Source organism: Thamnophis sirtalis, unplaced genomic scaffold, assembly GCF_051295495.1.
Source record: "Thamnophis sirtalis isolate CommonGarterSnake01/CBP01778 unplaced genomic scaffold, rThaSir2_p1.2 scaffold_7, whole genome shotgun sequence".
Taxonomy (NCBI): domain Eukaryota; kingdom Metazoa; phylum Chordata; class Lepidosauria; order Squamata; family Natricidae; genus Thamnophis; species Thamnophis sirtalis.
This window is the reverse complement of record NW_028261387.1, coordinates 81,318,409-81,339,942: the sequence shown is the minus strand read 5'-3', so window position 1 is coordinate 81,339,942 and position 21,534 is coordinate 81,318,409. Positions and strand designations below refer to the sequence as shown.

Here is a 21,534-nt window from a genome sequence, read left to right as displayed (position 1 = left end):
ACTCTATACCAGGGGTGTCAAACTCGATTTCATTGAGGGTCGCATCAGGGTTTTGTTTCACCTTGAGTGGCTGGGGTGGGCATGGCCAGCTTGATGTCACTAGTGTCAAGGGGCCCGTGTGGCGGCCCAAGCACTCTGCTAGGAAACAGGGGTTCCCCAGCTCTGTTTTCGGCTGCGATGGCTTCCTGCAACTCTCTGCCAGTAAAAACAACTCGGGAGGGCTGCACAAAGCCCTCCTGAACTCTGTTTTCGCTGGCAGAGGCACCGCGGGCCAGTCCTTTGCTGTTTCCAGGGCAGTCCCATGGGCCAGATCTAAGCACCCCATGGGCCAGATCTGGCCCCTGGGCCTTGAGTTTGACATCCCTGCTCTATACCATCCTAAACAAATGGTTGTCCAATCTCTTTTTGAAAACCTCCAATAATAAAGCACCCACAACTTGCAGAGGCAAGCTGTTCCACTGGCAAGAAATTTCTCCTTAATTCTAGGTTGGATCCCTCTGTAATAATTTTCCACCCATTACTTCTTGTCCTGCTCTCAGATGCTTTGGAGAATAGATCGACCCCCTCTTCTCTATGACAGTCCCTCAAGAATTTGAAGACTGCTATCATATGTCCCCCCCACCAGTCCTTCTCTTCACTCTACTAGATATACCTAGTCCAGTCCCTGAACATCTTTGTTGTTCTCCTCTGTACTCTTTCTAGAGTCTCGACATCTTTTTTGCATTGTGATGACTGGAACTGGACACAGTATTGGTCTTATTAGTGTATTATAAAAGCAGTACTAGTCTTAACCTTTTAGAACAGGGGTGTCAAACTTGCGGCTCATAGGCTAGATGCGTCACACCAGTGGTGGGATTGAAACATTTTTACTACTGGTTCTGTGGGCATGGCTTTGTGAGTGTGGTGTGGCTTTGTGGGTGTGGCTTTATGGGTGTGGCAGGGGAAGGATACTGCAAAATCTCTATTCCCCCCCACTCCTGGGGGGAAGGATACTGCAAAATCTCCATTCCTTCCCCTCCCCTGGGGGGAAGGATACTGCAAAATCTCCATTCCTTCCCATCTCCTGGGGGGAAGGATACTACAAAATCCCCATTCCCTTCCCTCTCTTGGGGTGGGGGGAAGGAGACTGCAAAATCTCCATTCCCACCTCTCTCCTGGGGGAAAGGATACTACAAAATCATTCCCTCCCCACTCCTGGAGGGAAGGATACTACAAAATCCCCATTCCCTCCCCTCTCCTGGGGTGGGGGGAAGGAGACTGCAAAATCTCCATTCCCACCTCTCTCCTGGGGGAAAGGATACTACAAAATCATTCCCTCCCCACTCCTGGAGGGAAGGATACTACAAAATCCCCATTCCCTCCCCTCTCCTGGGGGGGGGGGAAGGAGACTGCAAAATCTCCATTCCCTCCCCTCTCCTGGGGGAAAGGATACTGCAAAATCTCCATTCCCTCCCCTCTCCTGGGCGAAAGGATACTACAAAATCTCCATTCCCTCCCATCTCCTGGGGGGGGGGGAAGGAGACTGCAAAATCTCCATTCCTTCCCATCTCCTGGGGGGAAGGATACTACAAAATCCCCATTCCCTCCCCTCTCCCTGGGGGGGGGGGAAGGAGACTGCAAAATCTCCATTCCCTCCCCTCTCCTGGGGGAAATGATACTACAAAATCTCCATTCCCTCCCATCTCCTGGGGGGGGGAAGGATACTGCAAAATCTCCATTCCTTCCCATCTCCTGGGGGGAAGGATACTACAAAATCCCCATTCCCTCCCCTCTCCTGGGGGGGGGGGAAGGATACTACAAAATCTCCATTCCCTTCCCTCTCCTGGGGGGGGTGAAGGATACTGCAAAATCTCCATTCCCTCCCCTCTCCTGGGTGGAAGGATACTACAAAATCTCCATTCCCACCTAACTCTGGGGCCAACCAGAGGCACGCCGGTTCTCCGAACTACTCAAAATTTCCACTATCGGTTCTCCAGAACCTGTCAGAATTGGCCGAATACCACCTCTGCGTCACACTCTGGCCATGTCCACCCCTGGTTTAGCAAAGGGGGGAAAAGTTACAATACATCAACTCGACACCATGAGTTTGACATCCCTGTTTTAGAATGAATGCAACCTTTTCCAAGGACAGAATGATCACTTATCTAATCTGATAAACCATCTATTAATACCTCCTTCCCCCCCCCTCAACTATGCTTCAATTCTATGACATAGGAATTCAGCCATATTATAACAGGCCATCTCTGTGTGGTTTTCTCAACAGACATTGTCAGTAAATCCACGAATTCCATCCAAATGTGCCCAGGACTGCAGCACTTGGCAATTGTTCTTGCATTACTCACCTGAGACTACAAAGTCATCCTCTCACCACCAGGCCATTCTCATCGAGACAAGGCCAAGAGTGGGTGATCAATCAAGAAGAGCTTCAAGCCAATTCCCACCGGCTCCATCAAATCTTTCCCCTTCTGGCCAGTTCCCCTCCAAATATTCTGTAAAGCTCACAGTTCTCCCAGAGCAGCTGATCCTCCTCTCTCTCATACACTTGGGCTTGAACGGTGGAAATGGAGGGTGTGATTGTATATCACATTTGTTTAATTATTAATCGAATTTTTAACTTTGCCCACCTCCTTAGCTCAATCTGTGGCTTATTTTTCCCTAGGCTTCCCCCCCCCTCTCTCTGCCTCCACATCTGCTGGGTAGACACTGAAAATAAGAGGGAGAAGGTAAAGGGAAAGCAAATCAGCTGCAGATGGTCCCCTCCTCATCTTTAATTTATATCCAACAGGGGCACTTAGAGCTCTCATCTAGAGCAGTTGTAAAGGGGCTTTTTAGACATGACTTCTAATCCATGCATTTGTCTCTTTTGCTTTACTCACTTTCTTGGTAGTAAATGATTTAAGTATTATTTCCTGATTGTTACTCACTGAGTTGCTTAGTCAGATTTCTGGGAGTAGCCAGTTCCAGGCCATGTGGCCCTTGAATACGGTATCCTTAAAAGGGTCTGTCTGCCTACTATTGCCATTGCTCAATCCCTTGTTTCCACTATGTCCAATTTTCATACATTAAATTTATTCTTGGTTTACTCAAAGATGATTAGGAGACTGGAGGCTAAAACATATGAAGAACGGTTGCAGGAACTGGGTATGTCTAGTTTAATGAAAAGAAGGACTAGGGGAGACATGATAGCAGTCTTCCAATATCTCAGGGGTTGCCACAAAGAAGAGGGAGTCAAACTATTCTCCAAGGCACCTGAGGGCAGGACAAGAGCAATCAAGACAACTAATCAAGGAGAGAAGCAACTTAGAACTGAGGAGAAATTTCCTGACAGAACAATTAATCAATGGAACAACTTGCCTCCAGAAGTTGTGAATGCTCCAACACTGGACATTCTTAAGATGTTGGATATCCATTTGTCTGGTGTAGGGTTTCCTGCCCAAGCAGTGGCTTGGACTAGAAGACCTTCAAAGTCCCTTCCAACTGTTATTCTAAATACAAATTAACCACACGTTTGAACAGCCCACTAAGTTAAAATGTGGCTGGTTTGTGCTTCCGATGTCACAAAAACACAACCATCTGAGGGTAAACAACCAGGTCCATCAACTCCTCTTAGAACTAGCCAGCAGTCAATGTCAGGCCTGGAAGCCATCTTTTGCATCGGGCCTTCAGGCTTGCCACATTTAACGCTGTGGGGAATTGGGAGGGGGGAATTATATGGAGTATGGGAGATATATAGTCATAACAACATTCCTTTCTCAGAGTCAAGGACATCTTGCCCTGCACCTGGAGAGGTATCACTGGGAGGCATCTCTAGTTGGGAGGGTGCCTGATTGGGCAATGTGACAGACATGTGGGTGCTGGGCAAGGACTTGGACTTTCATTTGAGTGGGGAAAACCTGGAAACTTTCACATTTGGATTTTCCCAGATGTGCCAATATGACATCTTTAATAAAATTGAACTTTGAGGAACTTCAAGCCTCGGAATCTTCTTTCGTTGAAAGTGTTACTTGGAACCCAGACAATTAAGATGTGACAGTTCTAACCCCAAGTATCCATAGGTCTGACAGTCCCTTCCTCTTTTTGAATTTTTTACACAACATTCAACGGGTTTACTTCCTGTTAGAAATTAAGTCTATTTTAGTGCTTCCCGGGAATAAAATGACTTTTGTCAAGACAGTTTTAAAAGCAAGTTGAGATGAATATTGGTGGTTTCATTATCCATTTTAAAATTTGCTATTTTGTACTAAACCAACAGTATTATTTAGCACAGTGGTCCCCAAGCCCCGGTCCGCGGACCGGTGCCGGGCCGTGGAGTACCTGGCACCGGGCCGCGCAGCCGGAGAAAAAGCGGCTCAGTCGTCTCCGAGTTGCCCAGGGAGGGGCGGCGCGCCTGGGACGGAGACGGCGCTTCCCCGCCCGGCCTTGGCTTGTGAGAAGGAACGGCGGGAGAGGTAGAGAGAGAGAGAGAGAGAACGTCGGGCAGCCGAGGGCGGGGGGGGGTCTTTTGAGGGGAGATGGGGGTGCGCGATTTTGGCGTGCGTGCGCCCTCCGCGGGCGTGGGTGGGGGGCTGAGAGGAGTCTAACGGTAGCGCAGGAAAGGGGAGGGTATGAGCACCGCCTGAGGTGGTGAGGGGCAGTCGCCAGATTCAGGCCGCCGCTGCCGCTATTGCAGCGCACGGTGGAAAAGCGGCGGTCTTGCCCACCCCTTCCCTGCCTCCCGCCCGCTCCAGTTGCCGCAGCCAGGGGTGGGGGCTCGGTGCCTGAAGTCTCTTGCCTCTCTTCCAAAATTTCGCCAACGGGCGAAAAAACGAGAGTTCTCTTAAGGCTGCAAAAAAGGAATATACTTTGGTCCTTGAAGCGCTTTTCCTGTTATTTGGACATTATATATACACGTACGTACATACGTACAGTATGTATATATGCATGTATGTATGTATGTGTATGTATGTGTATGTATGTGTATATATATATATATATATATATATATATATATATATATATATATATATATATATATATATATATATATATATCTGTAGTCCATAATATAGTGATGATTTAAAAAAAAATTAGTTGAGCACATGGAATCTTTTTTCTTTTAGTATATTTTGGAGGTGGGGGCCCACTTTGTTATTTAAGATAGTATCTCCTTTTATATATGGTAGTGAAGATACCTAATACTCCCACCCCCTATTTCCCCCACGACAACCTTGTGAGGTGGGGGGGCTTAGATAGAGTGAATGGGCTAAAGTTACCCAGCCAGATCAGTATCAAACATTGATACTAGGCCCTAGTATGGCATGTTTAATACAATAAAATAAAAGTTGTTTAATCAAAACAATCTGATATATAAACAATCAATGTGTCGTCGCGAACAACACCCCTCCACCCCTGCGCGCGCTCAGCGGGCCACGGTAAAATTATCAAAGGCTGACTGGTCCGCGGTGATAAAAAGGTTGGGGACCACTGATTTAGCACATTGTGTGAACTTAGCCATTGTAGTTCATGTGTTCATTGTTCAAATCTAACTATCTGCAGCTTACTAAACTGTTATTGAACAAAATTTCATCCCATACAAACATTATTTCTCAATGGGTATAACGAAATGCTTTGACTCTAAATGTTCCTATATGAAAATTCAGTATCTCAAAAATCAAGTATTTATGTTGACTGAATATTTATCTGAACAGCTTATCTGTAAATGGAGAGGAAGATCAGCTTGTTTTAATATGTTTTAAATTATCTATATTGTTTTTCTTAGCATATTATTCATTTCAAGTTTTAGAAGAGATTAAATTCCAATTTTCAGTTTGTCTATTATGTATAGTTTAGTGATGAAATTTCACCTTCAAACCAATCTTAGCCCAGAGAAGGCACGTCATTAACCAGAACTTCCTAGATGTTTTTTATAGTCATATTATGTTTTTCTTATTTGGGATTATGATGTAGAAACAGGAAATGGTTAATTCTGAAAAAACAAAGGCACACTGTTGTAAGAATCAGTTTTAATAAGAGAACTATAGGCTAGCAGATGTAAATCATCTAAAGAATAACAAAACATTGAAGTATAGTACAAAATTGCAAGTCGGGGCTAGGCAATTCAATGTATATCCAAAGAAATAAAGATTATTAAATGTTCTGTTAAAAACACAAAAACAAAGGGCCAACTTTTTAGTAGTAAAAAAGGTCAGACTTGTACACTTTAAAAAAAATTAAGCTTATGGGTTCTTTTTTTAAAAAAAAAATAAGATCACAACTTTTTAAAATACCCTTAAGGTAGGGCTTGTTTCTTACAGATGATTCATTTTCAAACTTCTGAAATAAATCATAATAAAAACAGACTGATCTGTAAAAGAAAATCGAATAAAATCTGAGTGAGCTTTTAGGAGCTGCTGTTTTAATCTGTGGTTGATCTTCGGTACCAAAACCGAGCTCGATAGTCATCACTGCAAGTCATGAACCCAGGATTTGTAGGCGAATGGACAATGCAGCGAACGATGCTATTATGCCCCAAGGAAAGAAGATTTCTTCGCTCCGCCGTTCGTGAATCCCAGCAGCAAAGGCTAATGGTCCTTTCATCGGGAAGGAGCACATAGTCTTCCGTGTGATTAAAAACAGCTTGTGTCCTATGAACCTGCCGTCCACTCAGGCCAGCTCCTGCAGGTTTAACAGCATATGGTATACAATTAATTATATGGTATCCACGTATGCCATCCTTTGACGAATGAGTCCAATACTTTTTAAGTATTAAAGCCCAACAATAAGAATGTCAAATCTCCTAAAATAGGCAACAACATATTCATTAGTAATGTCAGCAAGAATATTAGCAGAAAAGAAAATCCTCAGTGTTTCCCCGAAGTCCGGACTAGTTCATATTGTTTGGGGTAGTGTATATGCTCCTTCAAATTAATAGTACTTGGTAATAGGACTTCATTTCTCACATGACCATCACTGAATCCAGAAGCTAAACAGGATCAGGCCTGGATGGTACCTGATTGGAAGACTTTATTAAATACTAAAGCTGTAGGCTAGACTGGGTGATTGACAGAATAATTCAGAAAGCAATGGTAAGCCGCTTATCTATTGCTGCCATGAAAACTACCTTGACATACCCATGAAGGCATCAGCAGTCAAGCTCAACTTAATCTTTCAAACCTTCTCCTGAGTGTAAAACAATGTAAATTTCCTCTATTATAAACATTTATCACAAACAATGGAGAATTGCTATAATGCCAAGCCAGCTGTTATTTCTAGAGTACAATGAAACTCAGCCATTGGAGCAATAGCTTAACTCCCAAAAGAAGAGAATACAAGAGGAATATCATATTGACTTAGCTTTTCAAAAATAGCCAGAATTTTGCTTTTACTGATTAAGGAAATTGGTATTGTTAAGGGAAGACTATATGCTATCTTTCATTTAAATCTGACTTTTTAAAACAGAAAAGAGAAAAAACCTGGATTGCTATTTGTACAAAAAACCCTCTGAAATCCATGAATATACAATGTAAGAGGGGAAAGAAGACAGTGTATATTTCCCAAACTTCTAGTATTGTAAGACATATATAAAAATATTAGTACCCTATCTATAGACTATGTTGCTGTAATTCCTCCCCTCCAGGATGCTTAATGCAATAGTTTAATATATAAGTATTCAATAATCTAGTTTATATCAGTAAAAGAGTGAACTAACATGTAATTTTATCATTCATCTGTAATCCATGTTTAACTAAATAAGGCTTATTTTATTGAATTAGAACTAAGAGCAGGATTAGATTTAAATGAGCTAGTTATGAAAAATGGAGAGACAATACACAACGTAGATATAGTTTTCAGTTTACTCAGTGTTCAACTTCATTACAATAGAATATGGCATCAATCCTTAAATTTCTACTGACAACTTTCAATATTCCAGAGAACTAAAAGACCCAAAATATGCTTCTTAGATGTAATTGATAAATGTAACTCTTATATGTGCAACCTACGTTGCACATATAAGAGTTACATTTATCAATTACAAGTCTAGATAAAACTAATCACTATATATGAAACCTATAGATTTTTAGAATATAATACATTAGATATATTATGTTCTAATTACTAATGCTTACAAATAAATTTTCTGGGTTGAGGCACAGTGGTTCCACTCAATTCATACCAATATGTACTGGGGTGGCCTTAGTGAGTTCAGTTCACTCTCACTCAGTTTAGCCCTAGTGAGAGTGGGTTTAGAATGGGGTAGTGTAGTGTTTGTTTTGCATCTTGTGTTAGGCAGCTGGTTTGTCTGGATCTGTTGTAATTACAATATGTGTAGTAAAAGAAAGTTCTCCAGTTTTATTGCTTAAAAAAAGTAAAGTAACACCCAATGATTCAGCATGTCAAGTCTTGCCTGCACCCTGCTGGCTTAATGTATTATAAAGTGAAATTTGAAATAGTAAGCTAATTCCAGAAGATAGATCTGTTTAAATGACTTCTGATTATTCTTTTAGGATATTTACACTGTTTAAAAAACATTTCACACTGAAGGTGAAAAAGGCTTTGAGCAGAGAAATGCCAAGCTTACATTTTGTGTTGCATTTGATGACAAATGTATGAAGAAGCAACCTCATTTTAATACCAAGTATTATTTGAAACGTGTGTTAATGCATGAACCAGGACTTTTTCTCTCTAGGAAATAGCAATTCAGAAGTACAAAGTACGGTCCTGAGAGGTTTGCAAATTATACTCTGTATACTCCGAATTTCTCCTTATCTCCTAATTAAGTTATAGTTTACTTAACTATACTATTGTGCATTGTTAAAATCCAGGTATGTCCATGAATACACATTGCTAAACACAACTACTTATAGAATTCACTACAAAAAGTAAACCAGGGTGAGTCAGATTATATTGTTCAGATTAGTTTTCACCTACCTGTATATTTGACTAGTGTCCTTCCTGTTGATATCTCCCATAGTTTAGCCACAGAATCCTTTCCACTTGAAAGTATGTACTTGGAGTTCTTAGAGAAAATGGCGGAACAGACTTCAGCACCATCATGTGCCTTCTCAAAAGTGGTGATACAGCGATTTGAAACTCCATCCCACAATTTGATGCATCCATCTTTGCTGCCTGTTACATACATGTTAGCACTTGCATTGTAATTAACTGAGCATATAGCATCTGTATGTTGATCTTGAGGATTGCAAGATACAAAGCACTGGAAGGTATTCACATCATAGAGCCGCAGGGTAGGATGCTGTGTCCCAACAAGTATGAAATCCCCAGAAGGATGGAAGGATATAGAGCGTAGCATTTCTGCTTCCTGTTTAATTGGAAATTCAACAATTAACACTAGAGTGCACTATTCTATAACTGTAACATATCTAAATATCAACCACTATGCTAATAAATATATCAAATATAAAATGAATTCCTATCCATTGCTATCTGAACAAGTTAGACAGATTATAAGATAGAGGGGAAAAAAAGAGGGGGAAAGAATCTTATTTTTCTTCTTAAAAATGCATGACTATTATTTAAAAAATATTTTTTCAGGTTTTAAAAAAAGGGATATTGATTATAGAATACAGATATTTTCCCACCAAGCAACTTGGAATAGTAATGATTAGCTTTCAATAGAAAAAAAAGGTTTGAGAGAAAAACATTAGCACAATCTTTTCCAACTATATTGTTGTTTTGTGCTCATTATTTTTTGATGTATATGTAATACTTTGTTCCACGTATTAAACTACAGAAAAAGAACTTATGATGCTTGAGCCATAATTTAAGAACTAAAAATTCTCTGAAAAGCTATATCAAGTATAATTTATGTCCTTATACCTAAAAATTATATTCAGTAACATCAGCAAGACAAATCTTTTCTAAGTTTCTTATGATGCTATTTCTTGGAAATGTATGATTAGAGAACCTGACCTGAATATATTTGAAAGCTCTCTTGGCAGATGGTTTTGAGTAGTCAAACAATTTAAGAGTATAGTCTCTTGATCCAGATGCAAGGATTTGTTCATTTGGATGAAAGGCTAAACAGGTGACCTCGTCTACATGATCGTAAAGGGTCCTAATAACTGGATGGTTTTCCATGTTCTGCTGAGCTGTTTCATTCATCATAACCTGTAAAAATTACAAGTACAGCATTTAAATAGAGTCTTTTCAATATATAAAATAAAATGCATGTAAATACACAACTAATTTCCTTTGCAGAGAGTTTAAAGAATAAACAGCACCTCTTCACAATTGTTAATTCTCTTTCATACAGAGCCTAACAATTATTTAAAGTAAGCTAATGCAAAGCTGTTACAGGAAAAGAAATTGAAACATACATTTAAACTCTCACATGGTAGATTGTGGCCATGTGAGCATTTTTCAAAATCTTGGCAATCCACCTACTATAATGTACAACTGATTTATATGGTAAATAATATAAAATATGATTATTTCACATATTAAGAAATCTACCATATTTTTCGGAGTATAAGACTCACTGGAGTATAAGGCGCAGCAAGGTTTTGAAGAGGCAAATTAAAAAAAGTAGGTAGGTAGATAGGAGAGAAAGAGAGAGAAATACAGTAGATAGGTAGGGAGAGAGAGAGTAGTTAGGTAGGTAAATAAAGGGATAGAGAGAGAGAAATAAATACAGTAGGTAGGTGGGGAAGAGAGAGTGAGTGTAGGTAGGTAAGTAGGTAGAGGGATGGAGAGAGAGAGAGAAATAGAAAGAGATAGAAATACAGTAGATAGGTAGGGCGAGAGAGAGAGTAGGTAGGTAGGTAGAGAGAAATAGAGAGAAATACAGTAGATAGGAGGGCGAGAGAGAGTAGGCAGGTCTGTAAGTCGATAAAGGGGAGGAGAGAGAAATACAGTAGGTAGGTAGGGAGAGAGAATAGGTAGGTAGGTAGGTAGATAGAGGGATAGAGAGAAATAGAAATATAGTAGATAGGTATGGAGAGAGAGAGTAGACAGGTACGTAGGTAGATAGAGGGGGAGAGAGAAATACAGTAGATAGTTAGGGAGGGTGAGAGTAGGTAGGTAGGTAGAGAGAGGGATAGAGAGAAATAGAAATATAGTCGATAGGTATGGAGAGAGTAGACAGGTACATAGGTAGATAGAGGGGGGAGAGAAATACAGTAGATAGTTACGGAGGGTGAGAGTAGGTAGGTAGGTAGAGAGAGAGTAGTTAGGTAGGTAGATAAAGGGATAGAGAGAAAGAAATAGAGAGATAGAGAAATACAGTGGGTAGGTGGGGGAGAGAGCGAGAGTGTAGGTAGGTAAGTAGATAGAGGGATGGAGAGAAATAGAGAGAGAAATACAGTAGATAGGTAAGGAGAGAGAGTAGGTAGTTAGAGGGATATATAGAGAGAAATACAGTAGATAGGTAGGGAGAGAGAGAGTAGATAGATAGAGGGGAGAGAGAGAAACACAATAGATAGGTAGGGAGAGAGAGAGTAGGTAGGTAGACAAATAGAGGGATAGAGAAAGAGTGAGAAATACAGTAGGTAGGTAGGGAAAGAGCGAGTAGGTAGGTAGGTAGATGTTTCCAGGTGTATTTATCCATGTGCTGGAGAAGGAAATTGCTGACAATCTGCAGCACCCAAGACTTTGTTTCTGCTGGCACAGCACTTGTTCAATGTAATTCTCATCAATCAGTTAAAGAGCTTTCCAAAAGAAAAAAAAAGTTTTTGCACTTTGCAAACCTCCCCAAAATGGCCCATTTTTTGCAAAAACACCCCCCTCCCTTTTAAAAAGGCATGAATAACCTTCGGGGGACTTGCAGAGTGCTTCTGGGTGAGTTTTGATGAAAAACAGGCCCGTTTTTCATCAAAAAATTGCATGCATAGCCTTATGGAGGCTTATAGAGTGATGCTGGGGGGTGGGGGAACGGCCCTTCTACAGGCTCTGCACAGCCTTTTCAGTGAAGGGGCGGGACTTCAGGAGGCAAAAAATGCTGTATTCAGTGTATAAGACGCACCCAGATTTTCAGCCTCTTTTTTGAAGAAAAAAGGTGCGTCTTATACTCCGAAAAATATGGTAATGGTCTAAAATACATTACAATAATATACACTGCCGCGGTGGCACAGTGGTTAGAATGCAGTACTGCAGTCTACCTCTGCTGACTGCCAGCAATTTGGCAGTTTGAATCTCACCAGGCTCAAGGTTGACTCAGCCTTCCATCCTTCCCTGGTCAGTAAAATGAGGACCAGATTGTTTGGGATAACATGCTAACTCTGTAAACCATTTAGAGGGCACCATGAAGCAATATATAAGTCTAAGTGCTATTGCTATTGATTCCCCCCTCCCCCCCCCAAAAAAAATTAGTTTTGGGGAAATTTTATGTTATTCCCAGAGCATAAGCTATAATATTCATCAAATTAATCTTGACACATCCATTCAGATTTTTTGACAATGTTGTTGAGGCATTTTACTATTGCCTTCTTCCAGAGTATCTTTCAATTTTCCAGTCAAGCCAAGAGTCCCGGAATTCCCAGATATAAATACCATTGTGGCCAATTCTGCCTAGATTTGAAATCAGTCAAAAGCTTATCAGATGCTACCATTTGGTAAGTTCAGAGCACATTTTAACTAATTTGAAAACAAGCTTTGTAAATCAAAATTCTCCCCCCAAAAATTGTACAATGAATTTTCTGTGAAGAACAAAACTGGATGGCAATAAGGTGAAAGAAACAAGGGAATGTGTAAGAAATAAAACTCTGTTTAGACATTACCAAAAAGAATTAAAATTACCAAAAAGAATTAAAATTCAAAAAGTGAGTAACAGAGGTTTGAGCTCAATTCTTCCCACATGCCCAGCAAAAGTGACTCTCCAAAGACAATCCACAATCACATCCGCAATTATTTGTGATAGTTTTTTATATAAATTTATAGACTTTCAATGAAATCTAAGGCAAATGGGTATTTTTAAATTAAATAACTAGACCCTGAATTCTAAAGGTCGCCGAACAGTCTGTCCATGTAGAATTCAGTAGCTCTTTATGAGAACTGCAGATGATCAAAAAAGAGCTGAAGCAACTCTTCAATATTTAGTCTTTCAATGTTTACCTCAATGGGCATAGCACTTTTTGCTAACATTCTTTCGGTATCAAGTATTTTTATTGATGCATCAGCTGATCCCGTAGCAATTAACTGTCCATCTCTGCTGTATGTGGCTACACGACATGGTCCTTTGTGAGATGTGACATAACATGTCTCATATTCAGACGCTTCTGGGGACATAGTCTGTACATCTGCATCAAACTCCAAGTCAATTCCTGTTCCAGGAGCTACTGTGTCAGAGCGTCCAATTGCATACTGAACTGCACTATCGTCATTTTCCATTCCTGGAAGAGAGAATGCACCAAATTTTTATTTTTTAAACATATAAACCAAAGTTGATTCAATAATGTGCCATGTGGCACAAGAAGCAAATGCATCAAAATAAATTTAGATTACAAATTACAGGAAGCTTATAAAATATATAGTAAATATAAAGTTAATACATGGAATTTTAATATCTATACAAAGGTAAAGGTTCTCCTGCACATGCATGCTAGTTGTTTCCGGCTCTAGGGGGCGGTGCTCATCTCCATTTCAAAGCCGAAGAGCCAGTGCTGTCCGAAGACATTTCTGTGGTCATGTGGCTGGCATGACTAAATGGTCCCTATTTTTCTACTTGCATTTTTTCACACTTTTGAACTGCTAGGTTGGCAGAAGCTGTGACAAGTAACAGGAGCTCACTTCATTACGCAGCGTTAGAGATTTGAACCAGTGGTGGGATTCAATTTTTTTTTACTACCGGTTCTGTAGGCATGGTGTAGCTTGGTGGAGGTGGTTTGGTAGGCATGGCAGGGGAAGGATACTGCAAAATCCCCATTTCCTCCTGGTCAACTGGGACTTGGGAGGCAGAGAATAGATAGGGCGGGGCCAGTCAGAGGTGGTATTTACCGGTTCTCCGAACTACTTGAGCCGAGGTGGCGCAGTGGTTAAATGCAGCACTGCAGGCTACTTCAGCTGACTGCAGTTCAGCAGTTCGGCTGTTCAAATCTCACCGGCTCAGGGTTGACTCAGCCTTCCATCTTTCCGAGGTGGGTAAAATGAGGACCCGGATTGTTGAGGGCAATATGCTGACTCTGTAAACCGCTTAGAGAGGGCTAAAAGCCCTATGAAGCGGTATATAAGTCTAACTGCTACTCAAAATTTCTGCTACTGATTCTCCAGAGTTGGTCAGAACCTGCTGAATGCCACCTGATTCGAACCACTGACCTTTCTGATCGACACATCTTAGCCACATTTTTGTTTGCTGATGTTTCAACTTACCTAGTTTAATAAGATGCAACAATTGTTCAGAGGGTGCACAGACAGACTGTGGCTTTACTTCATTTATCAGACCATTAGCAATATTGATATATCCGTCATATAACAACTGACTAATAATAAGCCTGTAAAGTTGTTGCCGGTCTTTAAGGCTTACTTTTGGTCTATACATTGTGAACAAGGGTTGCCTTCCAGGTATCTACAACAAAAATAAAATAAAACAAAAATACATTTGTGACAAAATTGAGGGGGAGGGGGGGAACCGACATGTATTTACTTTTCTGTTTTTCAGAATAAAAATTCCCAAACAGGATAAGAAAGTATTGATAAAAATGAACTAGGTGACAAGAAGAACCATGTCAGAAAAAATATATGAACAAATATAAAATATATAGTGTAGGTACAGAATATTATAAAGGAATAGGAAAGATTGATTTTTCTAATCAGAGAGAAGTCAAGACTGCAACCACGGAGAAACCTCCCCCCCCTTTTTTCCCCACACATCAGGTACTGAAGACAAGACAGATTTCCATAAATGATTCAAGCAGGGGATCTTACCTACAGTAGGAAATGCACTAGGCCTTTAGATAACCTTACCTGCAAGCTATTTGCACTCAAGTCTAATAATAAACTGGTTTTTTTTTAAATTGGACACAGTGGCAGGAAAAAGATGCTTGGATGTATGAATTATATTAGTAAGAATTATTTAAAAATAATTTACATAATAAAAACTATCTACCAGCAGCTAGTTTAGAATATTTAGAAACCTCTTTGAAAGTTAAATAAAGAAAAATGATGGAGAAGGAATTATTTGTAAAACATACCATTAATGTTCCGAAGGTGCTTTTTTTCTTTTCTTCAAGAGGCAACTGGACTTTCTGGTTTTCCTTTGAAGACATTTCTCTTCTCATCCAAGAAGCTTCTTCAGCTCTTGACTGGATGGTGGTGAATGGAAAGATTTATACTCTTTGCAGACAGCTGGACATTTGCATTCTTTTATCGGGGTCCTTAAGGTCACTTTAAGGTTTATCTGTGTCATCAGATTCACCTGAGTGGTGCAAATTGGCATGGAACCTTCTTGGAACTGTTGTAGATTGGAGACAGATGATGTCTTATCCCTGCCCATCTGTTGAGAGAGGGCTGGTTCAGTTTTGACATAGATGGGCTCTTTAACTCCTTTCAAGCCAGAGATCCTCTGTCCAAAATATGGACTTTGTTGTCCTCAAAAGAGTGGCCTCTGTCTTTTAAATGCAGATACTGCTGAATCTAGTCCTGATGTGTTTGTTCTCCATGTTGTGACGTGTGTTTATGAAGTGGTTGTTTTGTTTCCCCAATGTACAGATCTGCACATGCCTCACTGCATTATACTGCATATACCATTTTGCTCACTTTCTGTCTGACTGTTTTATCCTTGAGATGGACAAGCTTCTGCCTCAGTGTATTCTTGGGTTTGAAGTGTGCACGTATGTTATGTTAGGTGAAGATCCTCCTGAGCTTTTCCAATATGCCTGCAATGTAGGGAATGACGACGTTGCTTCGTTATTGTTCTCGTCATTGTGTGTTACAGAGGAGCTCCTGTAGAGTCTTTTTTGAGATTTGATGAAGGCCCACTTGGGATAGCCACATGTTCTGAAGGTTTCTTTGAATGTGTTTGCATGATTTTTCTTTCCCATCTTTGCTGGTAGGCAGGCTTTCAACTCAGTGATGTAAGGTTCTGATGACTCACATTTTGTACTGCAGTGGGTGGTGGGAACCAAAATGTAAATATTGATCTGTGCTTGTGGGTTTTCTGTAAACTTCAGTGTTAAGGCTTCTGTCTTCCTTAATGTGTACTGTACAGTCCAGGAAGAATAGACTATTTTCCTTAACATCTTCCCATGTGAATTTGATGTATCTGTCCATAGAGTTGACGTGTTTGGTAAATGCTTCCAATTCCTGTTTTTTGATCTTGATCCAAGTATCGTCCACATATCTATACCAGTGAGTGTGTGGAATTCCTGTGAAGGAGTCTAGGAGTCTTCCATGTAGAGATTGGCTACAATGTGGGACACCGGTGAACCCATGGCACAGCCATGTTTTTGTCTGTAGAAACTTTCATTTTATTTAAAATAGGTAGTGGTCAAGAAGTCCAGCATGGCACATATCTGTTCTGGGCTGACGTTGGTTCTGTCAGCAACTTATTAGCTCCTTTAGTTGGCAACACCACCCATCACATCAACAATTCACAGGACTTCGCCAGCAAGGTTTCGAAATTAAAATTGGACCCGGATGAGACCATGGTTTCCTATTATTTGACTTCTCTCTTCAACTTCATTCCAACTACTGAAGTTGTCATGGTAGTGAAAAGAAAAACACGACTGCTACAAGACAGAATGTTGCTGGACCACTGCTTGACCACTATCTATTTTAAATACAATGAAGAAACTGAGCAACGTGGTATATGCAGTACAATGCAGTGAGCCATGTGCAGATCTGTACATTGGGGAAATGAAACAACAACTTCATAAATGCATGGCACAACATAGGAGAACAAAGGCATCAGGACTAGATTCAGCAGTTAAAAGACACAGGCCACTTTTTTGAAGACAACAAAGTCCATATTTTTGACAGAGAGGACCGCTGGTTTGAAAGGGGGTTACCGCTGGTTTGAAAGGGGGTTAAAATTGAACATGTCAAAATTGAACAACCCTTTCTCAACAGAGGGAGAGGGATACTATCTATCTCCAATCTACAACAGTCCTTTCAACAGTTCCAAGAAGGCTCCATACCAATTTGCACCACTCAGGTGTCCCTGATAACACAGATAAACCTCCAGGTGACCTTAAAAGTCCCACTAAAAGAATGCAAATGTCCAGCTGTCTGCAAGGAGTATAAATCCTTCTATTCCTCATCATCCAGTCAGATATGAAGAAGCTTCATGGATGAGAAGTGAAATGCCTTCAAAGAAAAAGCAGAAAGTCCAATTGCCTCTTGGAAAAAAGTACTTTTTGGACAACCATGACCTGGATGACTGGGAATCTCCATAGACATATACCATTAATGTAAACAGCAGGAAGGAGATTCTACGTATTGTCTAAAAACAAGGCAATATATTTATACAATTCCTTGTTCTAAGATGTAATAAGATGTTAAAACCTGGCTGTTCCGGCAGGCCTGGGGCTGTTGACCTTATTATGTAGGATCCAGCCCCGATCAGAACGTATGCGTGTTGGGGAATTTTAAAATTATTTTTTATTTTTATTTTGTTTGTTTTTTCTTGTTCTTTGTAAGCCGCCCGGAGTCCTCCAGGAGTGGGTGGCCTATAAATCTAATAAATTGAATTGAAATTGAATTGAATAATACTAGTAGTACTAATTACTTTTTAAAATAGATTCTAACAATTGAACAAAAAACCCACAACAGCTATATGGAAAGTTCAGAGATGGAATGTCTCAGTTTACAGCTTGTTGGACTAAATTATAATTACTGAATTTGTGGTTTGGTTACTGTATTATTATAATATGCTAAATCTGTATAGCTTTTTGGAGGGTTACTATGCTATGATAATCCAGGCAGTGGATTGTTGTTAATTTCTGATTCAGTGTGCTGTGTGAACAGTCAATATTAAGTCTATAATCAATGTTTAATAAACTATGGGGTTAGCATGTTGTGTAAATACATTTTATGACAGCACTCACGCAATCTTAACTTTGGTTGTGGAATTTTTTCCAAAGAAAGGAGCACAATGTGGAGAAGCAAATTGCCAAACTTTATTCAACAATCGATTACTGGGTGTCTGATTTGCAAGAAAACAATAGAATGACACAGATTCTTATACATTTTGGGATTCAATGGTGAGAAGTCCATGAAATATTATTGAGAGGAATGTTTTTGAGGGAGTGAGATACAACAGGTGTTAGGGGAAAAGTTTTTCTATTGTAAAACAAAAGTCACACTTCTGTGATACGTGGAATTTGAGATAGTCAGGTGCTCATGCTTGATTGTAATATATTACGATTATTGATGAACCTTTTCAGGACAAATGAGAGTTTAGAGTTTTTTTATTAGTATTTGTAGGCCGCCCTTTTCCCTGAGGGGACTCAGGGCGGCTCACACAAAACCGGGAAGGGGGAATACAGACATTAAGAGAGGTTTCTTTTCAAATATAAGTGAGGTAAACAGGAATAACAGAGAGAAAGAGTTTGCAACAGGAGAGGCAGAGGGGGGTACAGAAAGGAAAAAAGGTCCCAGGGAAAGCCTGGAAAAGACCTTGCAATTTTATTATTCTTCTGCCACTTTGTACAACCTGCAAGAATAGCCATTACTTTATAATTTAGCGTGCTTTGTAAATCTGAGGAATTCAATTATTTCAGAACACTAAGATGAACATTAAGATATTTCAGAACATACGTTGCACATATCCACGCAGCAAAGGCTGCACAGAGTTCTCGAGAATTGTACAGGTAGTCTTCAATTTAGGACCACAAATGAACCCAAAATTTCTGTTATTGAGGCATTTTATTAAGTGAGTTTTGCCCCATTTTACGATGTTTCTTACCACAGTTGTTAAGCAAATGGCCGCTGTTGATAAGCTAGTAACAAGGTTGTTAAAGTGAATTTGGCTTCCCCATTAAGCTATAGTGGCACAGTGGTTAAAATGCAGCTTTGCAGGCTAATACTGCTGACTCCTGATTGCCAGCATTTTGGCAGTTTGATTCTCACTGGCTCAGGGTTGACTCAGTCTTCCAATCCCTTTGAGGTAAGTAAAATGAGGACCCAGATTATTTGGGGCAATATGCGACTATGTAAACTGCTTATAGAGAGGGCTGCAAAGCACTGTGAAGCGTCTGAGTCTAAGAGCTATTGCTATTTTGCTTGTCAAAAGGTTGCAAAAGTGGTTCACATGACTTTAGGACATAGCAACCGTCGTAAGTATGAGTCAGTTGCCAAGCATCTAAATGAAACTGCTCCAAACTCGACTGCAGAATATATGACTTCTGCAACAGAGTGGTCAATGCCTGGAATGCAGTATCTGACTCTGTAATTTCCTTCCCAAACCCCCAAAACTTTAACCTTAGACTGTCAACCTCACCCCATTCCTAAGAGGTCTGTAAGGGGCATGCATAAGCGCACCAAAGTGCCTACCGCCCCTGTCCTAATATTCCCTTGTAGTCGTATTCATTTCATGTATTTATAATCATGCTTATACATATATTTGATATCTATGAATTAAACAAATAAAAATAAATTTTGATCACGGGGATGTGACGAAGGTCGTAAGTATGAAAAACAGCCGTCACATTTTGTACCTTTGAATGGCACTGAATGAATGAACTCTTGCAAATTGAGGGTTTACCTGTTTAACGTAATCTATACACTGCCTAGTAATTAAATCCTGGACTAGATAAGTAACATAGGCGAGGATGGATGGAGTTCACTACCGGAGATCTTTCGATCCGAATCTTTTTTCGTCTTTTGTTATTTTAGGCCAGAGGTCTTCAAATTTGGCCGCTTTAAAACTGGCGGACTTCAACTCCCAGAATTCTCCAGCCAGCTCTGCTGGCTGCAGAATTCTGGGAATTGAAGTCCGCCAGTCTTAAAGTTGCCAAGTTTGGAAATCCCTTTATTTAAGCTCCCCCCCTTATCGCAGCAACCAAACTACAAATCCCCCCACTCCTTCTCGGTCCTATGGCGCTCCACCTCCCTCCCGAGCGGCGGCTTTCCCACCCACGGGGATAGGACAAGAGGCTTCTCCGTCGCAGGAAAAGGCACCACCTCCTCCCGCCTTCCATGTGCGAGAAAGCGAATGGCTGAACGCGGGAACGAGCGGATCCGACACTTACGAGCCCGTCCTTCGTCCGCGATCGATCTCCGCTCAGAACGGCTGCGGGACCCCCCACGGCGTCAAGGGCCGACTGGGCTGGCAGGTGAAGTGGGGCGGGCGGCGGCAGGGCGGGCGGCGGTTGTGGTGGCGGCGGCGGCGGTATTAGCAGTCTGGCCCGAGGACCGCTCCGTCGAACAGGCTGCTGCATGGAGCCCCCGCACATCGATTGAAGCCGCGGCTGGAAGGAGGCAAAAGCAATCAATCCAGGAACCAGAGATAGCTTTACGTAAAATACGCAACGCTCCGATTCTTGAAATCAAAAGAGGCCGGAAAAATCCAACTTGGGGTTTCTTAGTTGAAACGGAGCCCGGGATCCAAGAAGGGAAGGGAGCAAACTTCCTAATAGTTGGTCGAAAATGATACCCTCCCGAAGAGGAAATTTAAGAGTGTTATTATAAATATAGAACTGGACTTGCTCGAACGCCATCCCGAAAATACTTCAGACTGAAGGGGAAAATATGAAAAAAACAACAATGGAAGAAGGGAAGGGAGAGAGGAGAGGGAAGAGGACAGAAGAGAGGAAAAGAAGAAAGGGTAAAGGAGAGGAAGAAAGGGAAGGGCAGTAAGAGTAGGAGACAGGGTAAAAAGGGGAGGAGTAGGAAAGAAAGGAAAGGAGAGGAGGAAAGAAGAAAGTAGAGAAGAAGGGAGGGTAGGAGAAAAGAGGGAAGAAGTAGGGTTATTGTAATGTAAGATGGATGTACGGGATGGCAGGAAAGCAATCTTGATTATATTATGCTTTCTAGGGAAGAATGGAATCAAATGTTAAAGGGTAAACATAATACTAACAATATGAGAAATGTATATTTGTGAAAGTATGTATGAGAAACAAAAATAAAAAACACTCTTTAAAAAATGATACCCTCCCCTTTGCTCTGGCTTTTTCTTTTTATTAAGGGCAACTGGGGCGGTGATAACTGTTTTAACTGGCAAAAACCTTGACGTTTCCGCATCGCTTCCTTGCGCCTGAAAAAAACCTTTAAATTTCTGTTCTGGATTTGACAAAAAAAACCCCAACCAACCAAAAAATCCTAGCAATCCTGTTAAATAAAATATTGAGGATCAGCATCCAAAAAAAGTAAAAAAAAGTTGGATCTACAGTAGTATTTTTACCTGGATTCAGTTCAGTGCACATGACTGCACAACACTTTAGGCATCACCAAGTCCAAATTGTCAAGGTTTGAGGTAGATTTCATATTTTTAAAAAATCATGGTATATGCCTGGACAACCTGTTCCCTTGCAAAAGGTTATGTCAAACAATTATTTCCTTTTCCAGATTTTTAATTCAGGATATAAGCTTGAAATATAATACAATAAAATATGACATGCAGAGTTCTGTATTTTGCTAAGTGAGTTTGTATGCCAAAAGCCAGCG

At 40.6% G+C, this 21,534-nt stretch overlaps 1 protein-coding gene across 2 annotated transcripts; it reads right to left on the bottom strand.

Annotated features, from left to right (window-relative positions):
- Positions 1–5,985: 5,985 nt before the first annotated feature.
- CSTF1 (cleavage stimulation factor subunit 1) lies at positions 5,986–20,393 on the bottom strand. Of its 2 annotated transcripts, none has more exons than XM_087720490.1 (6): positions 20,121–20,393; positions 14,302–14,497; positions 13,048–13,325; positions 9,910–10,107; positions 8,908–9,298; positions 5,986–6,654 (listed from the first exon to the last, which is right to left on the bottom strand). In XM_087720490.1, exons 1-6 carry the CDS (start codon positions 20,322–20,324, stop codon positions 6,395–6,397), a joined length of 1,527 nt encoding a protein of 508 aa, XP_087576616.1. In that variant the 5' UTR covers positions 20,325–20,393; the 3' UTR covers positions 5,986–6,394. The 2 variants fall into 2 exon arrangements, with proteins under 2 accessions (XP_087576616.1, XP_087576617.1); XM_087720491.1 differs by lacking the exon at positions 20,121–20,393 and adding an exon at positions 15,123–15,652.
- Positions 20,394–21,534: the final 1,141 nt, after the last annotated feature.